The 27050-nt window shown below is 45.0% G+C and overlaps 1 protein-coding gene across 1 annotated transcript in view; it reads right to left on the reverse strand.

The window, feature by feature from the left end:
• ANKRD13D (ankyrin repeat domain 13D) overlaps window positions 1–25210 on the reverse strand; it is a 112487-nt gene extending 87277 nt beyond the window's left edge. The window contains exon 1 of the mRNA XM_030185777.1: window positions 24826–25210. Coding sequence (XP_030041637.1) covers window positions 24826–24915 — 90 coding nt within the window. The 5' untranslated portion in view covers window positions 24916–25210. The remainder of the gene's footprint in view (window positions 1–24825) is intronic.
• Window positions 25211–27050: the final 1840 nt, after the last annotated feature.

Below are 27050 nucleotides of genomic sequence, written 5' to 3' on the forward strand. Positions count from 1 at the left end.
ACCCATTATTGCATGATTAGTGAATGAGCCATTACCACCTAGAAAATAGGTGTAGTTAACGGCTCATGTGCTAATGGCCACACACCAATGTAAAAATTAGCGCCTGGCCATTATTGCCGATACACAAAAATTGGCCATGTTACCTCTCAGTTAAAAAGTGGTCTCAGCGCGTGCTAGTAATAGCGCAGGCCACCTGTTAGCGATGCTTAGTAAAAAGGGTTCCTTAACAATTTTCTTTAAATTTCAAAATTTGCAACAATAGAAAACACGAATAATGCGAGGTTACATCAATTAAAAAGAAAAAACCCCAGAAAAAAGGCCATTGCAATATGTTACTATGAAGTCATAAAAAGAAAATATCCAAAAATGTAAGCACATAAAATAGATGGCTAGAAAAGGTTCAATATTTATTTTATTTAAACCATTTATAACACACTCTATCTAAGGAATTGTAGGCAGCTTTATAAAAACAACACACACAACCAGGTGGAATCAAATGAAATAAATATGAGCATAAGGGAAAGGGAAATGGGACTTGATATACTGCCTTTCTGAGGTTTTTGCAACTACATTCAATTTACATATATTCAGGCACTTATTTTTGCACCAGGGGCAATGGAGGGTTAAGTGACTTGCCCAGAGTCACAAGGAGATGCAGTGGGAATTGAACTCAGTTCCCCAGGATCAAAGTCCACTGCACTAACCACTAGGCTACTCCTCCACTCCTCCAAAATAAACTTCAAAATATTTGACCAAATAGATCAAACTTTTCAAAAAATGCAAAAAAGAAGTCACACTACGTAAGTCCTGAGAATAATTATTCCCGAACTTCTGCAACCAACATTTCATCACTATACGCTTCTTTCTTCCCCTCATGCTAACAGCAAGGAAGCAGGATGCAGTGCATGACAACAGTAGACACAAAAGATGTGAGAGTAAAAGTCTTTATTACTGTTACTAATATGGGAAAATTAGGTTCTTACCATGATAATTTTCTTTCCTTTAGTCATAGCAGATGAAGCCATTACGTATGGGTTGTGTCCATCAACCAGCAGGGGGAGATAGAGAGCACTCAATTTTTCACAGTGCCTCATGGCCAGCTAGCTCCACTGCCTCTTCAGTATTTGAAGCTTCCAAAGCAGTATAGCAAACCGCAATGGGAATAACATGAACTTTCCTCACAGCGAACGATGGCCCCTTAACAAGGGCATAAACTCAAAAAAGGAGGGAATGAACTCATCCGCCTGGAGGGAATAAACTCGTCCTCCACTTTGTATAAATGGAGGGAATACTTGCATCCTCCCAAAACATGAACTGGAGGGAATGAACTCATCCTCCTATAACTGTAACAAGAATCCTGAAGGCTTGTTTTCCGACTCCCCAAGGAAGGAATATAACTTCAGGAAACAAGAACAGCACCTAAAATCAGAATCACTGCAATACAGACAATCATAAAGGGAGGGCTCATGGCTTCATCTGCTATGACTAAATTATCATGGATCCCTCCGTCTGCTGAAGCAGCACGGGATTTTGGCATTGGAACTGGTCGCCATAAGATCCATCACTGGCTTGCCCCATTTGGCACATATCTGCAAGAATACGTCGTCTGCTAGTTCCCACTCCGCTGGATCGATCTGATGCCTGCTTAGATAGTCAGCTTGCACGTTGCTCTGACCTGCAATGTGAGCTGCTGACAGGGACTGTAGATGCAGCTCGGCCCAGTGGCAAATTTGTTCGGCCTGCGCGGCTAGAGCTCTGCACTGAGTGCCGCCTTGTCGATTTATGTAGGCCACTGCTGTCGTGTTGTCCGACATCACTCGGACAGCCAATCCTTTCAGGGTTACTTGAAAGGCCAGAAGAGCCAGAAACACCGCTTTCAACTCCAGGCGGTTGATAGACCACTCCGACTCATCGGGCGTCCACAGACCCTGGGCATGCTTCCCCTGGCAATGTGTGCCCCAGCCCTTCAGGCTGGCATCTGTCACCACTAGGCACCAATCGGGGAGCGCCAGCGGCATTCCCCGCCGCAACATGCTGTCCGAGAGCCACCACTCCATACTGAGGCGGGCCGCAGGGAGCCAAGAAAGTCTGCACTGATAATCCTGAGATACTGGAGACCATCGTTGAAGTAGAGAATACTGTAGAGGTCTCAGGTGCGCTCTCGCCCATGGCACCACTTCCAAGGTGGCCGTCATCGATCCCAACAGCTGGACAATGTCCCAAGCTCGCGGGCGGGGCATCCTCAGGAGCAGATGGATCTGATTCTGAAGCTTGCACTGCCTTTGCTCGGGAAGAAACACATAGCCCGAGGCTGTGTCGAACCTGGCCCCCAAATATTCTAGAGATTGCGAGGGGGTCAGGTAACTTTTGGCCATATTGATGACCCAGCCCAGAGACTGAAGGACTGAAACCACTCTGGCTGTAGCTAGATGACTCTCTTTTTCTGAGTTTGCTCTGATGAGCCAGTCGTCTAGGTACGGGTGAACCCGGATACCCTCTCGCCTGAGAAAGGCAGCTACTACCACCATTACCTTGGAGAAGGTTCGGGGAGCTGTGGTGAGGCCAAAAGGCAAGGCCCGAAACTGGAAATGTTTTCCCAACACCGCAAACCACAAAAACGTCTGGTGCGGGGGCCAAATTGGTATGTGCAAGTAAGCTTCTTTCAGGTCCAGAGACGTGAGAAACTCTCCTGGCTGTACCGCCGCAATGACGGAGTGCAGGGTTTCCATGTGAAAATGCCGCACTCTTAAGGACTTGTTTAGCTCTTTTAAGTCCAGGATCGGGAGAAAAGACCCGCCTTTTCGTGGCACCACAAAGTAAATGGAGTAGCGGCCTAAACCTTGTTTGGCGGGAGGCACTGGGGTCACAGCCCCTATCTGGCACAGACTGTGCAAAGTCTCCTCTACCGCCGCCTGTTTGGCGGCAGAACCGCATCGGGACTCCACAAACACGTCTCTCACCGGGGCATCGAATTCTATTCGGTATCCGTCTCTGATCAGGTCCAAGACCCACTGATCTGCGGAGATTTTGGCCCACTCCTCGAAAAACAGGGAAAGTCTTCCTCCGATGACAGGAAACGAGGAGGGGGCCGGCGCACCATCATTGAGAGGGTCGCCCCTGAACTCCAGGCCTTGAACCGACAGCTGCGAACGTTTGTCCGAGCGAAAGGAGTTTCTCTGCTGAAAGCGGGCACGTGAAGTGAACCCAGCAGCACGCCCCGGGTGGTACCTTCTAGCTTCACGGAAGCGAGGTCTGTAAGAGGAGCGGACCGCCTGATCCTTAGAGGAAGGCTTCGGCCTATCTTCGGGCAGCGCTGAGGTTTGGAATCCCCCAGGCCTTTAACAATGTTTTCCAGCTCCTCACCAAACAGGAGAAGGCCTTGAAAGGGCAACTTCACCAACCTTTGCTTAGAGGCCATGTCCGCCGCCCAATGTCGTAGCCAAAGAGTGCGGCGAGCCGCCACTGCTACAGCCATCTGTTTAGCCGAAGCTCTGACCATATCATAAAGGGCGTCAGCCAAAAAGGACAAGGCCGACTCCATCCGCGGAGCCACTACAGATAAGGTCTCTGCTCCATCACCGGGCTGTTCCACTGCCTGCTGTAACCAAGCCAGGCAGGCTCTAGCAGCATAACAACTGCATGCAGATGCCCGAACAGAGAGACCTGCCAAATCAAAGGGCCGCTTCAGAGCTGAATCAAGCCTGCGGTCTTGAATATCCTTCAGGGCAACACCTCCTTCAACAGGGAGGGTAGTTCTCTTTGTCACAGCCGTGACCAGGGCATCCACTTTAGGCATTGCAAAGCGAGCCAAATGTTCCTCACTCAGAGGGTATAATTGCCCCACAGCCCTGGCAACCTTCAAAGGTCCCTCAGGGTCAGACCATTGAGCCGAAATAAGCTCTTGGATGGAGTCATGCAAAGGAAAGGCTCGAGCAGGCTTTCTGCTACTAGCCATCCTTGGATTAACAGAGGAGGCTGTGCCACTCCCAGGATCTTCAATCAAGAGGGCTTGTAAGGCATCTGAAATAAGCGCTGGCAGCTCCTCACGGTGGAAAATCCCCACCGCAGACGGATCATCAAGCTCCTGTGGCAATTCTGCACCCGACTCTGGCTCCTCAGCCCAAGAAGTTCTGCCAGACCCCTCAGAATCATCATAGCCCGACCACGGGGGGGGGGGGGGGGGGGGGGGGGGGGAAGAAAGGGGGGTGCGCCACACTCAGAAGGGGAATTAGCCCTTCTGCATTTATCAGGAGGATAAGAAACAGGCAAAGCCAACTCCAAAAGGCCAGGATCCACCGGGGGGGGGGGGGGCAGGGAGAGGGTCCGAAGATCCCTGTGGAAGAGCTCTTTTAAGCATGTACGCCCTATGCATTACAATAAAATCAGGGGAGAAAACCGCTCCCTGACCGCCCGGATCCTGCCCAGGGCTATCAGCTCTATTATTAGCCTCACTCAGAGGACCCCCCCCCCCCCCGGATTCAGGGCTCTCCGTCGCAACGGAGGCCGCGCCACGTGGAAAATCCAAACTGGCGTCCGCTGCCAGCTCAGAGCACAAAAGATCGCCGCTCGCCAGGCTCGGGCCGGCTCTACAGCACGAATTACAGAGCCCCGCTGCTGATTTGCACTTGCCACATTTAGAACAGCGCTTTACAGTCTCCGCAGCCATTGCCGAAAACGGCGGTAAAATTGAAAAATGTCAGTTCGTGCCAAAAATGTCCCGATCGCGGGCCCACCCCGGAGGAGTCAGAAAACACTCTTACCTCACTAGACCGAGTATCACAGCTCCGGACCTGCAGAAGAATCTCAAGAAAAAAACCTCTTTTCCAAGATCGCTGTGCTAAAGCGCGACGCGACTTTAATTATTTATTTTATTTTTTTAACGCTGTGAGGAAAGCGGAGGCAAAAGAGGTAAATAAAAACACTCCGGAGGCTCAGATAAGTGGGAAAGGCAGGGAAAGGCGAACCAACGTGCCTGTATCCACTGAGTGGGAAAGGACAGGGAAAAGCAAGCTAATATGTCCACATCCATGGGGGCATGGGTAAGGCAGGGAAAGGGCTGACCTATTTGCTTTCAAAGTGAAGCTGCTATAGCCTCTAACACCCCGGCTAACAACTGGCAAGCCAGGATCCACCCCCAGGCAGATTTTTGATGGAGCTCGAAGAAGCTGCAGCCACCCTGCTTGGGGAGATAGAGAATACTGAAGAGGCAGTGGAGCTAGCTGGCCATGAGGCACTGTGAAGAGTGCTCTCTATCGCCCCCTGCTGGTTGATGGACACAACCCATACGTAATGGCTTCATCTGCTTGATGACAAGGAATAAGCGGTTACAATGCCAGTCCTAATCTGCTTTATCAAGACATTCAAGTCCTCCCAATGTTTCTTCCAGTGTTGCATATGGATTTAGAATTTGAGTACAAGGAAACAGATCAAGAAACTAGGAAGACTTGGACATGAAAAACTGAAAACATAACAATGAGGACTTAAAGAATAAATGGAAATAAATAATAAATGCCACAAGAAAAGAGTTTTATACTCTGCTCATGAGCGAAACTTAAAAAAAAAAAAAAAAAAAAGAGTGGATACTTTTGGTAGTATGCTTAGAAATAAAAAGATGGGCTTGGGAGATGCAGTAGAAAAAAGAACAAATGGGGTAATATTTAACCAATGGCAGCCACTGTAGTATCCAAAATAGAATTGTATAAAATGCCTAGAATATTGCATAGAATATAGAATACCCAATATTAAAATATGTCATAAACATCAAAACAACCATTAAAACAATAACTTAGGCTGCTTTTCTGAAGTAGGCTGTGAGAACTGTAAGGCTTTTATTATAGCTATTCTGCATGGTGTTTTAGATTGTTTAGGGGCCCTTTTACTAAGCTGCACTAAAAAGTGGCCAGCACAATCACTAGCACGGGGCTTTCCCACATGCTGATGCCACTTTTAACATGGCTATAAAATGGCCTCTATTAATGGCCATGTGCTAATTTCCCTATTAGTGGGTGAGCACTTATCGAAACCTATTTTCTAGAAGGTAAGGGTTCCCATGCTAACAATGCATAGAAGGTTGCAAGTGATATGACCACATCACATGATTTTTGCAAAAACTTCACTGGCTACCAGTACAATACAGGGCTAAATTTAAAACTCTATGTCTGATCGTCAAGGCCCTGAAAGGAAATGACCCCGAGTATCTGAAGAATAGGATGATCCTCCACACACCGCTAAGGACACTAAGGTCCTCCCAAGGACTTTCACTAACTACACCCTCTCCAAAAGACATTACACGATGTGATACCCGCAAGCAAGCCTTCTCCAGAGCAGCCCCACACTCTGGAATGCATTGCCTGAAAGGCTCCGCTTAACACAAGACTACCTCTACTTCAGGAAGCAGGTGAAAGCTTGGCTCTTCAACCAAGCCTTTAATGGAAGAAGTAACTAACTTGTTAGTCTCACTCACACACACACACAAGGATTGACTCGGGCTGCACATACTGCAGTAGGACATGTTTATCCACTCCTACTCTAGCTGAGATAATATTTAACCATCTCTCTGACCTCATGTGTAGCTTTCTTCAAATCAATCACCTTACTTTCTAATTCTTCCTACTTTCTTATTCATCTATATGTTACAACTTTGCCTTACCCTTCACTACCAATTATAATGTTCTAGTACATATTGTGTAGTCATTGCAAGTAGTATACCATGCCATACTTTGTATTGTTGTTCGAATATTTTTACTGCTCTAATTGCCTATTGCTCATGTTTGATCTATTCTTACTGTACACCGCCTTGAGTGAATTCCTTCAAAAAGGCAGTAAATAAATCCTAATAATAAAATGCGCTAACCGATTAGCACTCCCTGCCTCCAGACCTAAAAAAAAGTCTGTTTTTTAGTGTATGGGAAGTGTGCATCAAACACAAAACTACCTGAGTGCACCCCACAGTAATGCCTTTTACCCCGCAGTAAGCACGCGTTTAGTTTGTATTTCTTATCTTTTCATTACTTTTATTCTTTCATTTTTGTAGGGCTGCATTTTTGATTAAAATTTGTAATCACGATTAATCGTGCAATTAAAGGTATGTTATTTATAGAGCTGTATCAAATAGCATATTATAATATTTGCCAGAATATGAATGAAAAATATTATTTGGCCAAATAGGAATAATGGGCATTGAACTTTAACATAACGAATAATAAAGGAAGCAAAGTGAAATCAGAGATCAAGGGGCCCTTTTACTACGTGCATCAATTTTGAACTACTGCCCGGCTATCGTGAGGCCTGGGCAATAATTTCATTTTTTATACACGTCCACTAGGCACACCGGAAAATTTCCGGCATGCGGCGCTAACCGGGAGGTAATCGGCATTGTACACATTGTGAGAGTGCAGGTGAAAGGGGATCCGGGAAGGCACGAAGAAAGGGGGTACAGGGAGCCGGGGAATCCCAACGGGGCAGATTTCATGTGCACAACACCCACATTCAGAAAGCTGGGCTACCAGAGGTAGAGAGGTTGGCTGGGTTAAGGAAGAAGGGGAGGAACTAACAGTCCCAGAATCCTTCTCTTCCCCACCCGGCTGTGCAAGAGTTAAGGGAGGAGATAGAAGATTGGGAAATGGTCTCTGAGGAAGGTGATGAGGGCCAGCTGGAGAGATTGGGGGCGGGGGAAGTTGAAGAGGAGGATAAAATGGAGATTACTGAAGGACTAGGGGAGGAACAGATGGACATTGAAGCCCTGGCTCAAACCCGAAAAGCTGCTGTAAGAGGGTGGCTAACTGTACCTTGGAGAGCCTGGTGGAAGACCGGCGGAGAGTGGCTGAGGCACTGGGGGAAATCTCTACTAAAGAGGAAACAGGTGCAGCCTGTGGGAGAGCAAGAGAGCTGGGCACAATTGAAACCCCAGCCTGAACCAGGTGGGAATAAAGCTGTGTAACCATGCTGTAAGAAGGTGCAAGAAAGACTGTGTAAACTGTTTCATACTAAAAAGGTCTGGGCTGCAACCTACCAAGCTATTTGGGTTTTCCCTCTGATACTGTACTGTTTCCTAAGTGAAGTAATCTGAGCTAAAGTGAAGTGAAGTTATATGGACTGTTTTTGAACCTGAGTTTGAAGTTATATGGACTGTTTTGGAACCTGAACTTGACTGTGTTGAACCTGAATTGTGCTCTGGGCTGCTAGCCTAAACAACCTGGAGTGAAGGGTGTTTTGTTGATTTGAAGCAAGAAAATAAAAGCTCTTACTTATAAACATTGGGCTTTGAATGTGCCTCTGTGAAAGGAACGGAGGGAGGAGGAAGTCCTGGGAGTTCACAGGGCCTGGAGCCAAGGTTCAGAGGAGCCAGATTGCTGTGGAGTGAAGGCAACAGTGGAGGAAGAGGCAGCTAAGCAGGGTCGAGCCTGGCTGGGTCCTGGATGGGCGACCCAGCTACAGCATGTAGACCATTAACACCCGATTAACACGTGAGACTACCGCTAGGTCAATGGGTGGCGGTAAGGTCTCAGGCCCAAAATGGACGTGCACCAATTTTTTATTTTGCCGCACGTCCATTTTTGGCATAAAAAAGGCTTTTGCAGGCGTGCTGAAAAATGGACCTGCAGACGTCCAATACACGCATCTACACCACCGCAGGCCATTTTTCAGCACACCTTAGTAAAAGGACCCCCAACTGTTTATTTCAGTAGAATTTAGCAAAGTAGAGCTCCTGATTATTCATATTTGAATTTAAATCACTATTCAGCCGAATACCAATAATGTATTCGGGGCCAAATCGAATCGAATATTCGGTATATCCCTAGTTTACCTCTTCCCCCCCCCCCCCCCCCCCCCCCACTCCCCCAAAGCTCCCTGTGACTCTGGGCAACTTGTGGGATGTAGCAAAGCAGTCCTCAATTAGGGCAGGAACCAGAAACAGCTGTGGAGAGAACCAATGCTCCAAAGGATGCCTTTGATCTAGCTGCCAAGTATCCAATAACCAGAGTACAACAAAGGATACAAAATATATATGAGGCAGATTTATCAGACACTAAAATCTTTTTTAAAAGAAATTTATTTATGTGATAATGGAGAGTTCTCAGAGTGTAAACTCACCCAAGTGAGACAACACCGAAGTGATTTATGTCTCTAAGGGTGGATAAGTTTCTCAATCATAGAACTTCTCCATGATTGTTATTGTGTCAGCAAGCCACACACCTGTGCTCTTTACCAAATAATAAGTGATCTAGAATTTTTTTTTATAAAAAAGTGTCTGAATAAATCAGTCCTATATATTGCTCCTCTAACCTCAAAATAGAACAATATAAACTATAAGGCACATATCGTTGTGTGATTAATAGATTCCCCCATCGGTGTTCAATATTTTCTTCCACTCGGGGAGCGTATCACGGTTGATTTATAGTTCCTCAGATACTCTTCTGGGAACACTTCAAACTTGTATGATCCCTCCACAGCAGCACTTCGGCGATATTGATGGTAAAAAAATCAGTAAACAAACCGTCCTTGTTTTTGTTCTTGCGCCGAAGCGCTCCTGCGCTCTCAATGTATCATAAAGAGTCCGACTCAGCAGGGTTTCGTATAAACTTCTTCAGGAACTCAAATATGATATAGAAGAATAAAGCAACATCAACCCAACAATGCTTAGCAAAGTTGTGCAAAGAGGACCAAGTATCTGATCTTCAAACTCTGTCAACAGAAAAAGTGTGAGACTCAGCCCACAAAGTACAAAGAGCTCTTGTAGAGTGTGCCCTTACAGACAGAGGTGGTTTGCCATAAAGCACATAGGCAGAAGAAAAGGCTTCTCTAATCCACCGAGCAATTGTAGCCTTTGAGGCAGTATTACCTCTATTTGGGCTTCCAAAGAGCATGAAAAAGTCATTTGTGACTTCTAGATAACGTAGAAGAATCAGATGAACGTCCAGAAGACTCAACGTACTATAGCCCCTTCCACAGTCTTCCTTCTAGATGGCAGAAATAAAGGCAGATTGATGTGAAAGAAGAAATGATCTTGAGCAAGAAAGAAGGAACAGTTCAGATGGAAACCCCAGCTTCAGAGAAGCAGAGAAATGGATCCCTACAGGACTGTCTACAATTCCTAAATTCTTTGAGCTGATGTAGTTGCAACTAGAAACACAGTCTTCACTGTAAGATCTCTTAGTGGAGCGTTCTTCAATGGCTCATAGGGAGATTTCCTCAACATTCCGAGTATCAGATTAAGATTCCACTCATGACAGGAGGAAAGCAGAGGAGATTTTAGATGATTGACCCCTTTAAGAAAGTGTACCACGTCAGGATAAGCCACCAATGAGTTAGACAAAGGTCTTCTATAGCAAGATAATGTCGCTACTTGAACCTTAAGAGAATTATAAGCCAGGCCTTCCTTAAAACCTTCCTGTAAGAAGGCTAAGATTTGTGGCAAAGAAGACTGAAAAGGCAAGACAGCTCTTTCAGAACACCATGCCTCAAAAAAAATCTCCAAAGTCATGCATATGCCAATGACACAGAACGTTTCTGACCCAGATAACCCTTCTTTCTTAATCTCAACCTTTCAATAGCCAAGCCGTAAGACCAAAGGGAAATGGTTCTTCCATCCAAATGGGTCTTTGAGACAGAAGGTTCTGACTTATAGGAAGCCGGAACGGCTTCTATGAGGAGCTAAGATCTGTGTACCATAGCTTTCTGGGCAAATCAAGAGTGATGAGAATAATCTTTCCTGGATAAAGCAGGATCTTGTGAAGAGCCCTGCCTATCATCAGCCAAGGAGGGAAAATGTACAGTAAGTCCATCTCTGGCCACTGTCAAAGAACAGCATCTATCCCCTCTGAACAGAACTTGGTGTTTCTGCTGAAAAACTGAGGAACCTTGGCACTGTGGTGAGAAGCCATGAGATCCATCACTGGGAGTGCCCCATCTCTGAGTGAGGTGAAACACAGACACAGATAACTCCCATCCCCCTGGGTCCAGAACATTTCTCCTCAGGTAATCTGCTTATACATTCAACTTCCCTGCAATGTGAACTGCCGAGATGATGAGAATATGGGTCTCTGCCCATTGTAGCAGTAGATGAGCCTCTATTGTGAGTTGAGAACTTCGAGTGCCACCCTGCCTGTTTATAGACACCACTGTCGCCACATTGTCCACAAGGATCCACACCATATGGCCCCTGAGAATGGGCTGGAAGGCCTGGAGAGCATTCCAAACCACCCTAAGTTCTATATGGTTGTTGGGCCAGACAGCTTTCACTGCTGACCAAAGGCCTTGAGCCATATGATGAAGACAATGAGCTCCCCACCTTCTCAGACTCACATCTGTCACCATCACCATATATTGCAGTGTAATCAATGAGGATCCCCGGAAGTGGTTGCTCAACTGAAGACACCAACCCATACAGGACTTCACCTGATGGGTCCACAGAAGATGCAGAGTGTAATCCTGAGATACCAGGGACCACCAAGTCAAGAGGGACTGCTGAAGAAATCTCTTGTGAACCCTGGCCCAGTGAACCATGTCAAGAGTCGCTGCCATAGACCCCAGAACCTGAATATAATTCCATGTGTGAGGATTCAGAAGATGTAACAAACAATGAATCTGGTTTTGAAGCTTATGTGTCCTGTGATCCAGAAGAAACACCTTGCCCTGATGAGTGTCAAAGCACACCCCCAAATACTTCAGGCTGTGGGTGGGATGCACCTGACTCTTGTGAAGATTGATGACCCAACCTAGGGAGTGCAATCACCCGAGATGTGACTGTTACATTCTCCTGAAAGGTCGAGGCCCTGATCAACCATTCGTCCATGTAGGGATGAACTGTGATCCCTTCCTTCTACAAGAATGCGGTCACAACCACCATTACATTGGAAAAGGTTCTGGGGGCCATAGAGAAATGCAAAACACAGCAAGCGCTGGTGAGGCGGCCAAATAAGAATATGAAAATACACTTCCTTGAGATCCAGCAACATGAGAAACTCTCCGTGACACACAGCAGCAATGACTGACCTCAACGTTTCCATCTGGAAATGTCTGACACGAAGGAACTTGTTCAGCTTCTTAAGTCGAGAACTGATTGAAAGGATCCTCCCTTCTTCAACACCACAAAATAGATCGAGCAACGGCTTCGCCCTTGATCGTGATACGAGACTGGTACAATCAACCCTAATGCCTGTAGACTGCAGAGTGGAAAGTACCGCAGCCTTTTTGCGCAAAGCGTTGCATTGGGACTCCAAGAAAAAGACTGCAACTGGAGAGGACAATTCTAAATTGTAGCAGTCTCTGATAATATCCAGTACCCATTGGTCCGGGGTAATCTTGGCCCACTCTTCATAAAAAAAGGGAAAGGCACCCTCCTTTGATCTGTGGCGAAGAGTGGACCACAACCCCATCATTGTAAAGCATGAGGGGCAAGAGTGGATCTGGAGGTTTGCTAAAAACTTCTCATCAAAATGAAAGAATTGCTTTGTTTGCCTCGAATCCTTAAGGAAAGGGTGAGACTGTGATGACCTCAAGGATCCTTTAGGCTTGTCCTCAGGTAACTGCTGTGACTTAGAATCTCCTAAATCCTTCACCAGCTTTTCCAGATCCTTTCCAAAGAGGAGTTTACCTCTAAAGAGAAGCTTGGTAAAACACTGCTTAGAGGTGGCATCAGCCTCCCAGTCAGGGGCGTGGCCAGACAGCAGATTTTGGGTGGGCCTAGACAAGATGTGGGTGGGCACCAAGTGCTCTCCACCGCACGAAAAAAATATCTCAGCTGGTGGAAAAATGTTATGCCCCGGCCCACCTGTGGCTACGCCACTGCTCCCAGTGGTGGAGCCATAACAGACATCAATGATGAACTGAAAAAGCTAAAAACACAATCCAGAAAACCTCGAACGAGCATGGAGAAAAACAAAAGATGAACACACACTCAACACATGGAAACAATCACAAAGAAAGTACAAATACGCTATAAGACAGCCCAAAAGATCATACTATAAAATTCAAATAGGGACAGATTACAAAGACACAAAGAAATTATACCAACTTGTGAACAAACTCCTAGACACCAACCTGGTCACTACACTATACTGAATACAGGCATCCCATCCACAGATAAACTTGCTAAGTATTTCAATGAAAAAATTGTAAACCTACACAACACGCTACCTCATGACAACACTGACATCGAAAACTTCCTTAATGAGTTGGACCCAACCACTGAAGAATACTCGGCTGACCGAACCTGGTTAAATTTTACCCTCCTCACCGTCGAAACAGTTGCACGGGCAATCAGCAGGTTCTCCAACACTCACTATAAACTAGATACCTGTCCCAACTACCTAATGAAATCCACCCCTGACCGCTTCATAGTTGACCTCACATCCCACCTAAATTACAAGCTACAGCAAGGTCTCTTCCCTAAGGAAAATGGCAACATCCACTCACCCAGATACCAAAGACACCAAGAAAAAAACCAAATGAAATCACTTACTACCGTCCAGTAGCATCCATCCCGTTGTCAGTCAAACTGATGGAAAGCATGGTAACCAAACAACTTACAGTTTATATAAACAGATTCTCAATATTACACGAATCACAATCAGGTTTTCGCCCCCTACACAGCACAGAAACAGTACTATTCACTCTCCTAGCCAAATTCAAGCAGGAAATAGCAATAGGCAAAAACATCCTCCTCCTCCTCCAATTCGACATGGTAAACCACATTAATAAGATTACTAGATAAGTTCGGGATTGGTGGAAACATACTTAGCTGGATCAAGGGCTTCCTAACCACAAGAACATATCAAGTAAAATCAAACTCAAACATATCACCACCATGGAAAACAGACTGCAGAGTACCACAAGGATCACCGATCCTCTTCAACCTAATGATGACCCCATTAACCAAGTCCTTAACCCCTTCATCTATGCAGACGATGTCACAATCTACATCCCTTACAAATCTAAACTGACAGAAATCACCAACAAAATCAAGACCAGCTTGAACATCATGGACTCTTGGGCAAATGCATTTCAACTAAAACTCAACAAAGAAAAAACACACTTATCCTTTCATCCCAACACAGCGCAGACAACCCACAATTATCAACACCCCAGATTACACCCTCCCTATCTCAGACAGCCTAAAAATCCTCGGCGTTACATTGGACCGCAACCTAACACTAGAGAGCCAAGTGACATTCACAACAAAGAAAATGTTCCACTCAATGTGGAAACTCACGTGTGAAACAATTCTTCCCGAGGGAAACATTTCGCAACCTAATACAATCAATGGTACTAAGCCATGTAGACTACTGCAATGGAATTTATGGGGGATGGAAAGAACAAACTTTAAAGAAACTTCAGACCGCTCAAAACACAGCAGCTAGGCTTATCTTCAGAAAAACGCGATTTGAAAGCGCAAAACCCCTCCGTGAAAAACTACACTGGCTCCCAATCAAAGAATGCATTGCTTTCAAAATCTGCAATCTGGTTCCAAAATGATCTACGGTGAAGCCCTGGGATACATGACAGACTTGATCGACCTACCAATTAGAAACACATCCGAATCAACAAGAACATACCTAAATCTGCACTACCCAAGCTGCAAAGGACTCCAATACAAATCAACTTACGCAACCAATTTCTCCTACATAAGCACACAACTGTGGAACGCATTACCAAAAGCCTTAAAAACTACGTACGACCACCTAAACTTCCGGAAAAAAAACTAAAAACCAACCTGTTTAAAAAGGCATACCCTACCAATCCAACATAAATGCCTGATCTCCGCAACAAAACTAAAGTACGTAACAGATATAACACAACTCTTCTGTTGTACGATTCCCGAATGTGGCTGTGCCACATGAACTTTATCTTACCACAACATCACTTTGTATTTGTTTACACCGGAGTCTGCAAACGCCTCTCCGGTACTATGTAAGCCACATTTTCTGAGCCTACAAATAGCTGGGAAAATGTGAGATACAAATGTGACAAATAAATAATAAATAAAAATGTGTAAATCGTTCCAACCCTTTTCAAATTACCTCCATAGTGTACTTGTTTTGCAAGTGCAGAAAAGCTTGGAAGGAGAGTCTTAATTTAAATTGTAGTCAGCATGGGAACAAAATTTTAGTCACAAGTGAACATGAATAATAAAACTGTTTGCTTATATCATATGAGACCAATAATTTGCTCATAAAGGTGTTCATTTAATCCCTGCACTTCTCAATCAGTAGGAATCAGGCGTATCTCCAGAACAGAAGTCAGCATTGCCAAGGCACATCATTGCCAACAGGCTATCAGAAAAGCAAAAATCAAGAATGATGAAAAGCAAAATACAGGAAGAAATCGCTTCAAATCAGACACACGTGTGAAGAGCAATTATATAACTTGATGTCCACATTTACACCCCACTTGGCACATAAATGTATATAATGCCAGCATTTTCACAGGTATACGCTTAGTCATTTTGCTGCCACTTATGTGCTTAAGTGCTATTCTTTAAAGGTGCGCCAAATGCAAAGGGGGGGGGGGGGGCATTCACATGGGTAAAGCACAACGGGCCATGGGCAGTGCTGCCACTTACATGCACAAACTTACAGAATACAGTCACGTTATGTTAGGTGTACTAATGCCAGGTTACGCTAGTATTCTACAACAGAAGCTGGGCATCCAGATGCTTTTATAAAATGGGCTCTCATTGTAGATGTTCCAGGTCATCTAGTTTGACTAATAGCCAGTCCAGCTCCATAATATTTACACAGCTGGCTTAGTGCTGTCAGTCATATTTTATTGAACACAAAAACAGCAGCATGGGGCACATTCAAACTAGCAGCTTAGATCAGGGTTTCTCAACCCAGTCCTTGGGATACACAATAGCGTACCAAGGGCAGGGTGGGGGGTGGTCTGCCCCAAGTGTAGGCAGCAAGGGGGTGCATGGAGCAGTTGCGCAGCTGTCGGCTCCGCCGGTTCCCTGCCACCTCTGACATTACTTCCTTATCCAGGGCAGGGGACTGGCGGAGCCGACAGGCATGCAATTGCTCCATGCACCCCCAGGTGGTGAGGATCAAGGAGGTCTGAGGATGATGCGCGTCGGGGGGGGGGGGGGGGGGAGATGGGTGATGCACCGGGGGTAGGGTAGCGGCAACCTGCCCCAGGTGGCAGCCAACCTAGGTATGCCACTGGAGACACACCAAGCTAGTATGGCTTTCAATATGCATATAAGAGATTTCCATACAATCGAATCAGTACATGCAAATTTCTCTCTTGCATATTCATTGTGGCTAATCTGAAAACCTGACTGGCTGAGTGCGTGCTGAGGACTGGGTTGAGAACTTCTGCTCTCCTTCTTCTGCAGAAATCCTCAGCTCGCATCTTAGGCCATTGGTTCCCAAACCTAGCCCTGGAGGCACTGCCTCCAATGCATGCAAATCTCTCTCATGAATATTCATTGTGGATATCCTGAAAACCTGATGGCTGGAGTGCCTCTAGAACCAGATTTGGGAACCACTGTCTTAGGCTTTCTTGAATTTTGATACTGCCATTGTGTCCACCACTTCCACTGCGAGGTTGTTCCATACATACATCACCCTTTAGTCTGCCCCCTTTCACACTCAAAGGGAAGGACTGTCTGGGAACTGTAGTCAGGTCTTGCACTTTAGACCAGGGATGTCCAACCTCAGCCCTCATCAGCTCGGGTGTTCAGGATTTCCTCAATGAATATGCATGAGATTGATTTGCATAAAATGGAGGCAGTGCATTCAAATAGATCTCATGCATATTCATTGGGGAAAACCTAAAAACTCAACTGGACTGTGGTCCTCGAGGGCTGAGGTTGGACAACCCTGCCTTAAGACCAACGAGCCACATTCAAGGTTTGTAAATGACTCCTCCCCCCACCAAGACAAGCTGATCCAGTCCTGGCTTTCTTCCCTGCCTGCATAGACTTGTAGTTTTACTTTTCTTATGATAATCAAGAGGGAATGTGGAACTACATAATCATGTACTCTACGGGGTACAAAACAGGGCTGCCTCAGTCTACCCTAAAACATGAAGGCAACTGCACTGGTAATCCAGTTTCAGTGACAAGAGCATGGAAACAGGTAAAAAGTCAGACCCCCATAATTGTCAACAGATGTTGCAGTCTTTGGACCCTAGCATTCCCTCCCGATGACCCATTGGTCTCAAGGGGGGGGAGGGCAGCAGCCTAAGACCAAAGGCTCTTATACAGTACAGTAGAACATGAGCTCTGTGCCACTGTTCCCATCTCGTGTATACACTGACTACATACTAAGGTATAGCATAGTTCCAGCACCAATACATATCACAGCCCTGGATTCTCACCCTGCTCCCCTCCTCTAGACACTTAACGCATGTCCTGAGCAACCAGCCTTCTATATCTGGTTAAAATAAGAAAATGTTCCTGCTCTCAACCTTGAGGCAATTAGCAGAGATATTCGTTTGTCTGAAACAACGTTTCCCATGTTGTTTTCAGCCCAAAAACACACACAAAAAAACCCTCCTATTTTTTTCTGTTGTGAAGGGTATGCACTCTTCACAAAAGACTGCACATTATTGAAAAGTATATTTTCTTCACAAAGAGAATGCATTATTTAGGATACTTCCCTCTCAAAAATAAAATTTAAACAAACAACAGGGGAAACTAAACAAAGTGAAAATGTTTGGGCTGCCCATCTCTAACAACTAGCGTTCTTAGATAGCTCCAGGCCACCGGGGCAGGCTGTTTGAATCTGTGAAATCTTACTGCTTCTTTCTCATAGAAAAGCAGAATTTTTTTTTTTAGTTACATTTGTACCCCGCGCTTTCCCACTCATGGCAGGCTCAATGCGGCAGAATTTCAAGTCCCTAGAAGCAAGATGACTGGGGCAAAACCATGACGAGTTCTGTCTGTCCCTTGTGACCAAAAGTCATAGTAACTCAGTAGATGATGGCATATAAAGACCTGTAAGGTCCATCCAGTCTGCCCAACAAGACTCGTAGCATAAGGTAAGAAGAGATACTACATATGCATACTTTATCTTGATTTGTCCTTGCCATTTTCAATTGTATATAATGAACCTAACTAGGCCCTGTCAAATACAGGTTCAGAGGCCTGAAGCTGTCATCCAGACCTAAAAATCAAGCCCTCTGTGTAACCCAGAAACTCATGAGCTCTTGTGACAGGCTTGCTGACAGGCTTACATTAAAGATAACATGAAGCAATTTTCAATGCAAGGTGTTTATAAAGGAATGTAGTTTAGGGGCTTTTTCAGATATAATGACTGGAACATAGATAAATGATTTTGGCGAAATGGAACATGCTGATTAGGATGATGTTTCTTTAGCCATGTCTAATAATCTTGATCAGTGGTCGAAACAAATAATTAGCAACATTGTGGTCAAAACTAATGGTAACGAACTGTAGGAGCTGTATAATTTTAGAAGAGTATAAAAGGTGATAAATGACAGGACAAAATTAGAGAAGTACTCAGAGATAGCACCCATATGTGCAGATTTGTTGTTAACTCTCTCATGAGAAAAGAGCCTATATTCTTGCTTGGTAAGTAATAAAGGGAATATTTTCTAATCTCTGCGTGGCCTTCACTTCTTCTCCCCTAACTATATGAGTGTGTGGAACATTCTATTGGGTTGGGGAAGGCAGAAGATTTAACACAATGCACAGACTCTAGAAGTCTGCCCGGCACTGGCTTGGTTCTCCAACTACTGAAGCCGCCATCGAAGCCCTACTCTAGCCCATCTAAATCTATCTAGCCACAATAAGGGCACAGAGCGCAGAAGTCTGCCCGGCACCGATTTTGCTTCTCAATTACTAATGATGCCAGTTTCTTAATTACTAGTATTGCCAGCTAATAACCACTAAGTTTGTTCAGTTCTATTCAAGATTCCTTTGGGTTTATCCCATCCATTTTTGAATTCCACTACTGATTTTCATCTCCACCGCCTAACATGGGAGGACATTCCATGTATCTACCACCCGCTCTGTGAAAAAGCACTTCCTGATGTTATTCCTCAGTTGGCCTCCCTGCAACCTAAATTCACGTCCCCTAGTTCTACCGCCTTCTCGTCTCTGGAAAAGGTTTGTTTGTATATTAATACCTTTCAAATATTTGAATGTCTGTATCATATCACCCGTCTCTCCTTTCCTCCACAATATACATCATCAGGTCATCAAGTCTCTTCTCATACATACCTCATACCATTTTTGTTGCCTTTCTCTGAACCACTTCAAGTCTTTTTATGTCCTTAGTAAGATAATGCCTTCAAAACTGACCACAATACTCCAAGTGGGGCCTCAACACCTCCTTTCTTCTCCTGGTTATTCCCCTCTCTATGCAACCTAGCAACCTTCTAGACGTGGCCACCCCCTTTCACATTGTTTCATCACCTTGAAATCCTCAGACACCATCACCCTAAGGTCCCTCTCCTGAGCTGTGCTCATCAATCTCTTGCCTCCTATCTTGTACACCTCCTTTGGATTCCAGCAAAACAAATGCTTCACACTGCACTTCTTCTATTAAATTTTAACTGCTAGACCTTTGCCCAGTCTTCTAATTTCTGGAGATCTCTTCTCACAGTTTCTACTTCCTCTGGGGTAGCCATTCTATTGGCTATCTTTGTGTCATCCACAAAGAGGCTAACTTTTCCTTCTAACCCTTCATCAATGTCCCTCACAAATATATTAAATAGAATAGGCACCAGTATGGATCCCTGAGGCACTCCACTACTCACCTTCCTTTCCTCAAGTGAATTCCATCTACCATCACCCTCTGTCGCTTGTCTGTCAATCAGTTTCCAATGCATTGTAGCACTTTGTGTCTTAAATTCAGCCCTCTAAACTTATTCAGGAGTCTTCTGTGAGGAACCATAGGCTTTGCTGAAATCCAAGTAGATTATATCTAGTGCATTTCCTTTATCCAGTTCTGAGGCCACCCAGTCAAAGAAATCAGTCATATTAATTTGGCAGGATTTTCCTTTGGTAAAACCATGTTGCCTCGGATCCTGAAACCCGTTGGATTTTAGAAGTTAACTCTCTTTTCCTTCAGCCGCAACTCCGTTATTTTTCCTATCACTCATGTGAGGCTTGCCAGCCTGTAGTTTCCCACTTCTTCCTTGTCTCCACTTTTGTGAAGAGCCACATCCGGAAATCTCCAATCCCGCAGAACCTCTCCCATCTCTAAAGATCTATTAAATAAATCCTTAACAGGTCCCACAAGGTTATCTCTAAGCTCCCTCAGTATGCTGGGATGTATCCCATCCGGCCCCATAGCTTTGTCCACGTTCAGATTTTCAAGTTGCTTATAAATGCTTTCTACCACGAATGGTGCAACATCCCATGCCATTCCCAGATATAACCTCAGCAGCCGACCGTGGTCCTTCTCCAGGATTTTCTTCTGTGAACACCGAAGAGAAGTATTTGTTTAGCACTTTTGCTTTATGGTCATCATTCTCCACATAGCTGTTCTCAGCATCTTTCAGTCTTAAATTCCATTTCTATTCTTTCTCCTTTCCCCAATATATCTGAAAAAAGCTACTCACCTCTCTTTACATCTTTAGCCATTTTTAATTCTGCCTGTGCTTTCGCTAACTGTATTTCCTCTTTGCTTCTTTGAGTTTAATCTAGTAATCTTTTGGCCACTTGTTTGGAGTCAAGTATTAATGGCCCTATAAGCAATCCTGCCCAGATCAGCTACTGATACAGCTCAAACTTGCACATTTATACCAATGAGTGCATCTTTCACATCACCAAAGATAGCCTTCTCTGGATTGGTTGGCTCTCCCTCGCATTTTTTTTTTTTTTTTTGTGGAAAACAGCTGGAAAAAGTATTTTGAATACCTGTAAGTCTGTATGACATTTACTTCCCATTGCTTTTCTTTCACCTTTGTCCTTTTCAGAATTTAGTCAAATTTTTAAAGTACTTTTTTCCTGCTTAAGATAATCCTTATACCCCTTCTAAACCTTTATTCAGCTCCAGTGCATATCACTAGAGAGGAAGAAGTTGTTTTTATTTCACCTCCTCAAATCACCTAGAAATATTCCTGTAATACCAGTCTCTTCCTAAACAAATAAAAGACAGTTTCTTCAGCCCTCTTAGTTTGTAGTTCTGCAAAGTACATATAACAAAGGGTTGGATTTCTACATAGACTCTGTAGGCCTGTGCCCAGGGAGGCAAAATTCCAAGGATTACAAAAAGTCACAGCACCACAATGCCTACCTTGTCAAGACAGCATATCCATGCATCTAACTGAGGGAAGCAAAGTTTTACAGCCTTGTTTTTAGCTGTTATTGTGCAGCCAGCGTTGTGACATAAAGGCCAGACTACTGAAAAGCAACTCTGGGATCATACATTAGGCCATGTCCAACTTTTCTAGGAAACAATGTAAGAGGGACAGTAACACCAATAGTGTCTAACAATGTCAAGAAAATTATTATCTGTCACTAGGTTCAGGACTCCTTCCTCCACAGAAAAAGCATCTGTACAAGATGACTCCAATCACCAGGGGCAGGCTGATCCAGTTCTGGTTTTGCCTACCAGTGCATTCTGGGACTTGAAGTTCCCATGTCCTTCAGACGAGCAGGACTGCAATAATTTCCACATACAACCGAGAAAAAAAGTAGAACTGAATCAGCAGATCATTTATAGATTGAACTGCAGGAGCCCTGCCTAAGAGACTTTAGTGTGTCACTTCAGGAGCCCTGGGTGAGAAGATGTAAGAAACGCTCTTTGGGGCTGTATAAAGTTACTACATGTGCAAAGAAACAAGAGATGGCTTTCTAAATCTTGAATGGAGGCATTATTAATACAGATCAAAAGAAGCTGCTGTAGACAGCAGAAAAGCACAGGCCTCTGGGCAGCTTGGAGTGGTCCAACTGCCACTAGAAGAATCTTGTTAAATGTAAAGGAGTGACTCCAACCTTATAGGAATTTTAAGCTGAAAAAGGGGCTATGCCCTTCTATGAATTCTAATAATTACCAGATGAAGTGTAATGAATTGAAAAGACATCAACTGGGACATGTACCCTGGCTTCCCTGGTACTCAGCACACTGCTCTAATCATGATACTTCTCCACACCTGAATGAAGTTCTTTTTTGGAATCCTGCTTGATGGCATTTCCAGGAATAATGCTGCATCAAAACAAGAGAATATTTGATGGATGCTCCGTAGTGCTTAAGGCTGCAGCAATGCCCTGAGAGATGTACCAGGAGAGCTGAATGTCGAAGCCCCCTCCCAACGTAGGCAGAATGGTCAGTCATGCCCCACTGAATGTCAGCTAGGAAGAGAAGAAGGTAGAAAACTAATACACCAGTTAAAGATGGGTATACAATGGGTGCAACTGATGCTGATGTTAAAACTTTTTTTTTTTTGGGTCTGAGGCATATGATGTCTATGTCACTGATATGACACTATTTGATTTCTGCTAAATCAGTATTTATCAGATATGATTTCACAAGAAATCCCAAAACGGGGAGGTACTGATTTCTCTGGATCGCTATGAAATTGGGAGAAAGACAAAGTTGATATATTACTTGTCATCCAGACTGACCACTGGCAGAGGCAGGATGCTGGGCTTGATAAACTAAAAGAAAATTCTTCCATTCTTGGATACTGGGAGATTCCAAAATCCTACCTGATGAGGTAATAATTAAATATCAGCCAGGACCACACTGGAAAATCATTATTTTTCACCCCTTTGAAAATGGCCATTAATGATTGGAGTAATTTTGGATTTTAGGGTATTTGTGATGAGTGGTGTTGGTAGCATGATGTGCTTGATAGATGTTGGTGCGCTACAGCATGGCTCATCTTAATTGTTGATGGTCCTCTGGTCAGAAAAAAATGAGAGATAGTGGCCACCTCCTCGGATGGGAAGTTCACATTAGCCTCCCCAGGAGTGAATATATGTGAAGCAACTGAAGAACAGAAGCAGAGCTGTTGTCTAAAGGGAACATCACTGAACTCTGGGTTGCAAGGAATAAACAGAACAACAAAAGGAAAAGAGCTTCTGAAAAAGGCATTGGGCAAGCCCCTGATGACCAGCTGTGACCACAATTGCTGAAGCAGTGGGAACTCTTCAGAGCATGGAGACCAGGTCAGTATTATTGGCACTGGGAATAAAAGTGATTCACTGCAAGCCCAGGAGATGACACCATAGAGGCCTGCCTCTGTGCAGGCCTAGTGTCAGAATCTGATCCCCAATGGCAGCTCCCATCGGTGCTGTAGAGAGCACCAGAGGAAGAGAGAGGAAAGATCTGAATCTGCCAACTGCTTTCAGTGCTCTAGGAGGCAACAAAGGAAAGATCGGAAGGAGCTGAGTAATGTGCTGGCTGGGGCTGAGCATTTTATTTAGATTTTTTGCTCACACCTTTTTTTTTCAGTATTTTGTCCTGAAGACACAGCTCAGCTTCAGAGATGTAAAGGTAGCCTGATCTTTCCAGGTATCAGTACAGTGCACCCAGTCACAACAACAATTGGTGCCTTCACAACAGGGCTGTAACAACCAGAACATCACTGCTGCACTAATCAGAGCACACAATGACAACCACTAAGCGGCACAAATCATCCAGTGTTACAGACTGAGCTAGCATCACTGCTTTAAAAGCAGAGGCTTGGCGTCGGTCAGTGGCATTGCTCAAGGTAGCATTCTTAACCAGATGCAGGAACAAACGTTTCACTCCTGCAGAAGACTCAGGTGGAGGGGAGATCTCCCAGGCTTGTCCGCTGCTACTCTAGCGATTGCTGATCTCTCTAATATTGGCTCTGCAGATTTTCACAAATCAAATTGGACAGCCAGGATCAAACTACTGCAAGCCTGAGTTAGAAGCACATATCTTAGTCATCTCCCAGTGATGCAGGTATGCCTGTTCCTGAGTATGCATTCTCTCCTGACAAAGCCTTGCTCCTCTGTCTCTACAGAGGCAGTCATTAAATGTTGTTAAGTGCTGTCTGAAATTTAAAAGTTCTGAAATGAAAAGAGCAAAATTTGTTCTGATTTGCCAAGCAGATGAAACAGACTGAACTGGAAGGAATAATGGACACACAAGGATGTGCATGCCCAGAAAGCCACCTAGGTTTTTCTGGGCTCTAAGAACACAAGTTCAAATTGGCACTGTCATCCATGTGTGAATAGGAGGCAACTTTTCAAAATAATTGAAGGTGCTAAACCCAATAGAAATTACCCCTTCCTGGACAGCCAAAAAGTTTGCTCAATATTGGGGTTGCTCAAGCACACCACCCACAGAGCTGGTTCCTATGCATGTGCAGCTGATTGCCTTCTGCTTGTCCATCCTCTTTGCATGGTCTCCAATACTCAGCACACAGAGGGCTGTAGCAAAATGCCAGCAGGGCCTTTGGCTGGCACTTACCAGCAGTAACAGGTGGCGTTTACTGCTTCTGCCTGAAATCTAGAGCAGTAAGGGGTCGGTGGAGATTTATGGAGCAAAAAGGTAGAGGAGGCAACATGAAGACTCTCTTTAAAGTTCCCCTAGACCTTGCCCTCTTATGGCGTGTTCTATTAGATCTCTCTGCTTTCTGTTTATTGTCCTCTACTAGGCTGCAACTGGAGGAAGAGGGGTGGCAATATAACATGTCTTTGTAGAAAGCTACCTACACCTGACAGCTTTATACAAATAATTCATAAAGAACAGACTAAACAGGTACAGAACTGCTGAGACAGAAAACAAATGAAAATTGGCTGGGTCAGTAGAGGCATATTGGGTTACTGCCCTGAGAGAAGCGGGCACGGGAAACTCAGCCCCCCATCAGACGAGAAAAGAGAACGAGAGGACCCAGTGACCACAGGAGTGTGGCAAATCTTCAGGCCGCCCGTACCTCGCCTCGCCGCAGCTCCGCCTCGAGCTCCTGGTACCGGTTCGTCCAGACAAGGAGGTGGAGCGGGAAGCGCTGCTGAACCCAGGCCATCTCTCGGGCATCCTCTCCGGGCCAAATCGTCGCCGAGAGACCGCAGCTTCCTCCCTGCCTCAGGGCCGCAGCGCTACCCCAGCTCGGGCCTCGGCACCCGTCCGCACCTCTGGCATCGCCGGCCAGGCAGCGGCAGCGCCCCCAACCTCCGCTGCACACCGAGAACAGTGCCGGTCGGCTGCAGAGACAGCAAGAAAGCAGGGAGCGCCGCGCACACAGCTGCAAAGCCGGGGGAGGGCAGCAGGCGCGAGGAGAGAGAGAGAGAGGAAGGGCGGCAGCAGCTCAAGCACTTCCAGGTCACCATGGCAACCATCCGGCCTGCCCAGCCGAGGGTCGCACTCAAAAAAAAAAAAAATGGCCACGTCCGCTGCCCTGTCTTCGCAGTGTACAGCTCCCAAAATGGCCCGTCCCCCCCCCCCCCCCCCCGAGCTGAAAATTCGCCTTCGACTGTGCCATGTCAGGTGCTGCACCAGCCTTTCAGGACACGCTGCAGACACATGTAAGTGCCAACCGGGGGGCAACTGCAGCCTAAACAGAGCACATCCCCAAACCTCCATAAATTATTTTGCATAGGTTAGAAGCTTCTTGGGAAGGGCAGCAGTACCTTCCAAATTTTAAAGTTGTAATTTCAACAAGGCTTTCGTGGACGTACAGTGCAAAGCACCATTTTGCCTGGAACCAGCTTGTGCCCTGTGACAAAACAAGCTATGTTCTTCCTGTATGAAAAAGGGCACCAGATATGTAGTACTTTCGCTCCTATTCAGATGTCTTATTTACAAAATAATCAAACAATGTTATACCAATACACATGGTTGTTCATAGCAAATACAATATCCCTGTCTAATCTTGAAGTGTTAGGCACTCACTATTTCTAGCATAGGCACAAAATGGGAAGAAGTTCTGTTTGAATAAAAGCATTCCACGCTTAAAGGCTCTTTGTGCCTGCCTTTGGCAAGGATGAGAGCACAGCAGGATCCTTGTTTGGTGGGAGGGACTTAGAGCACATGTAGCATTTCCGACATGGGACACAAAATAGATTGTAAAAGTAGTCATGTTTTTCCCCTTAATGAAATAAACAGAAAAAAAAAGTGTTCAAAGTTGTTCTATCTGAATAAAAGTGTGGGTGGCTTTGTTTAGTTGGGTTAAAATAAAGGGCAGGGAGGGATATACTATCTTTAGTGTCCATTTGGGTCATTAATGTGCCTTAAAAGATTGAGGGGCCCTTTTATTATGCTGCATTAAGTACTAATGTGTACTTTAAAAAAATAATTAACACTAAATTTGCTCCTTACATAGCTCAGATGGGATCCCCCCCACACACTCTCGATTTTGGCTTTTGGGCTATTTTCAGTGTTCACGCCAAATAAAATTTGCACGCAGCAGGTTGCTCCTTAGAGGGAACTCTAGACTAGAGACTTGCACGGGGGTACGCGGAACGCGGTAATGCTGCAGGGACGGAAGCAGTTCTGCAGGTTTCCCTTGGGGACAGAAACAATTCCTGGGGGGTTTGCGTGGAAGTGTACGCTGCACTTTTGCCAGCCTCTCACCTACCACGTACCAAGTTCTTTGAGTGCTGTCTCCTCCTCCTTAACAGCACGGATGTGGAAAGTCTCCATTAAGGAGGTGGTAGAGACACAAATGGTGACGGAATTCAAAAAGGCATGGGATGAACACAGAGGATCTCTAATTAGAAAATGGAAGTTATAAAAACCTAAACTTAAATGGCTGCATGTGTGTGGATGTGTCGAGTGACGCTTAGATGGCGACTCTAGCTGTGATAAACTAGGGCCGATATCGGGCAGACTTGTAATATCTGTGTCTCATATATGGCAATCTGGTTTAGGATGGGCTGGAAAGGGCTTAGACAACAACTTTAGTGGCTGGAAAATGAGGACAGTGCTGGACAGACTTTTATTTATTTTATTTATTGCATTTTTGGCAACATGATAATGATAAGACATGATAGTATGTAGGCACCATACGCAATAACCTTTGCAGTTCTACTACCCAAAGTAGCATCCGCCATTACGGCAAATGTAAGCCACATTGAGCCTACAAATTGGTGGGAAAATGTGGGATACAAATGCTACAAAAAATAATAATAGTAGTATGACAAGCAGATATTATAAGACAAA

The sequence above is a fragment of the Microcaecilia unicolor genome, chromosome 1, assembly GCF_901765095.1.
Source record: "Microcaecilia unicolor chromosome 1, aMicUni1.1, whole genome shotgun sequence".
Taxonomy (NCBI): Eukaryota; Metazoa; Chordata; class Amphibia; order Gymnophiona; family Siphonopidae; genus Microcaecilia; species Microcaecilia unicolor.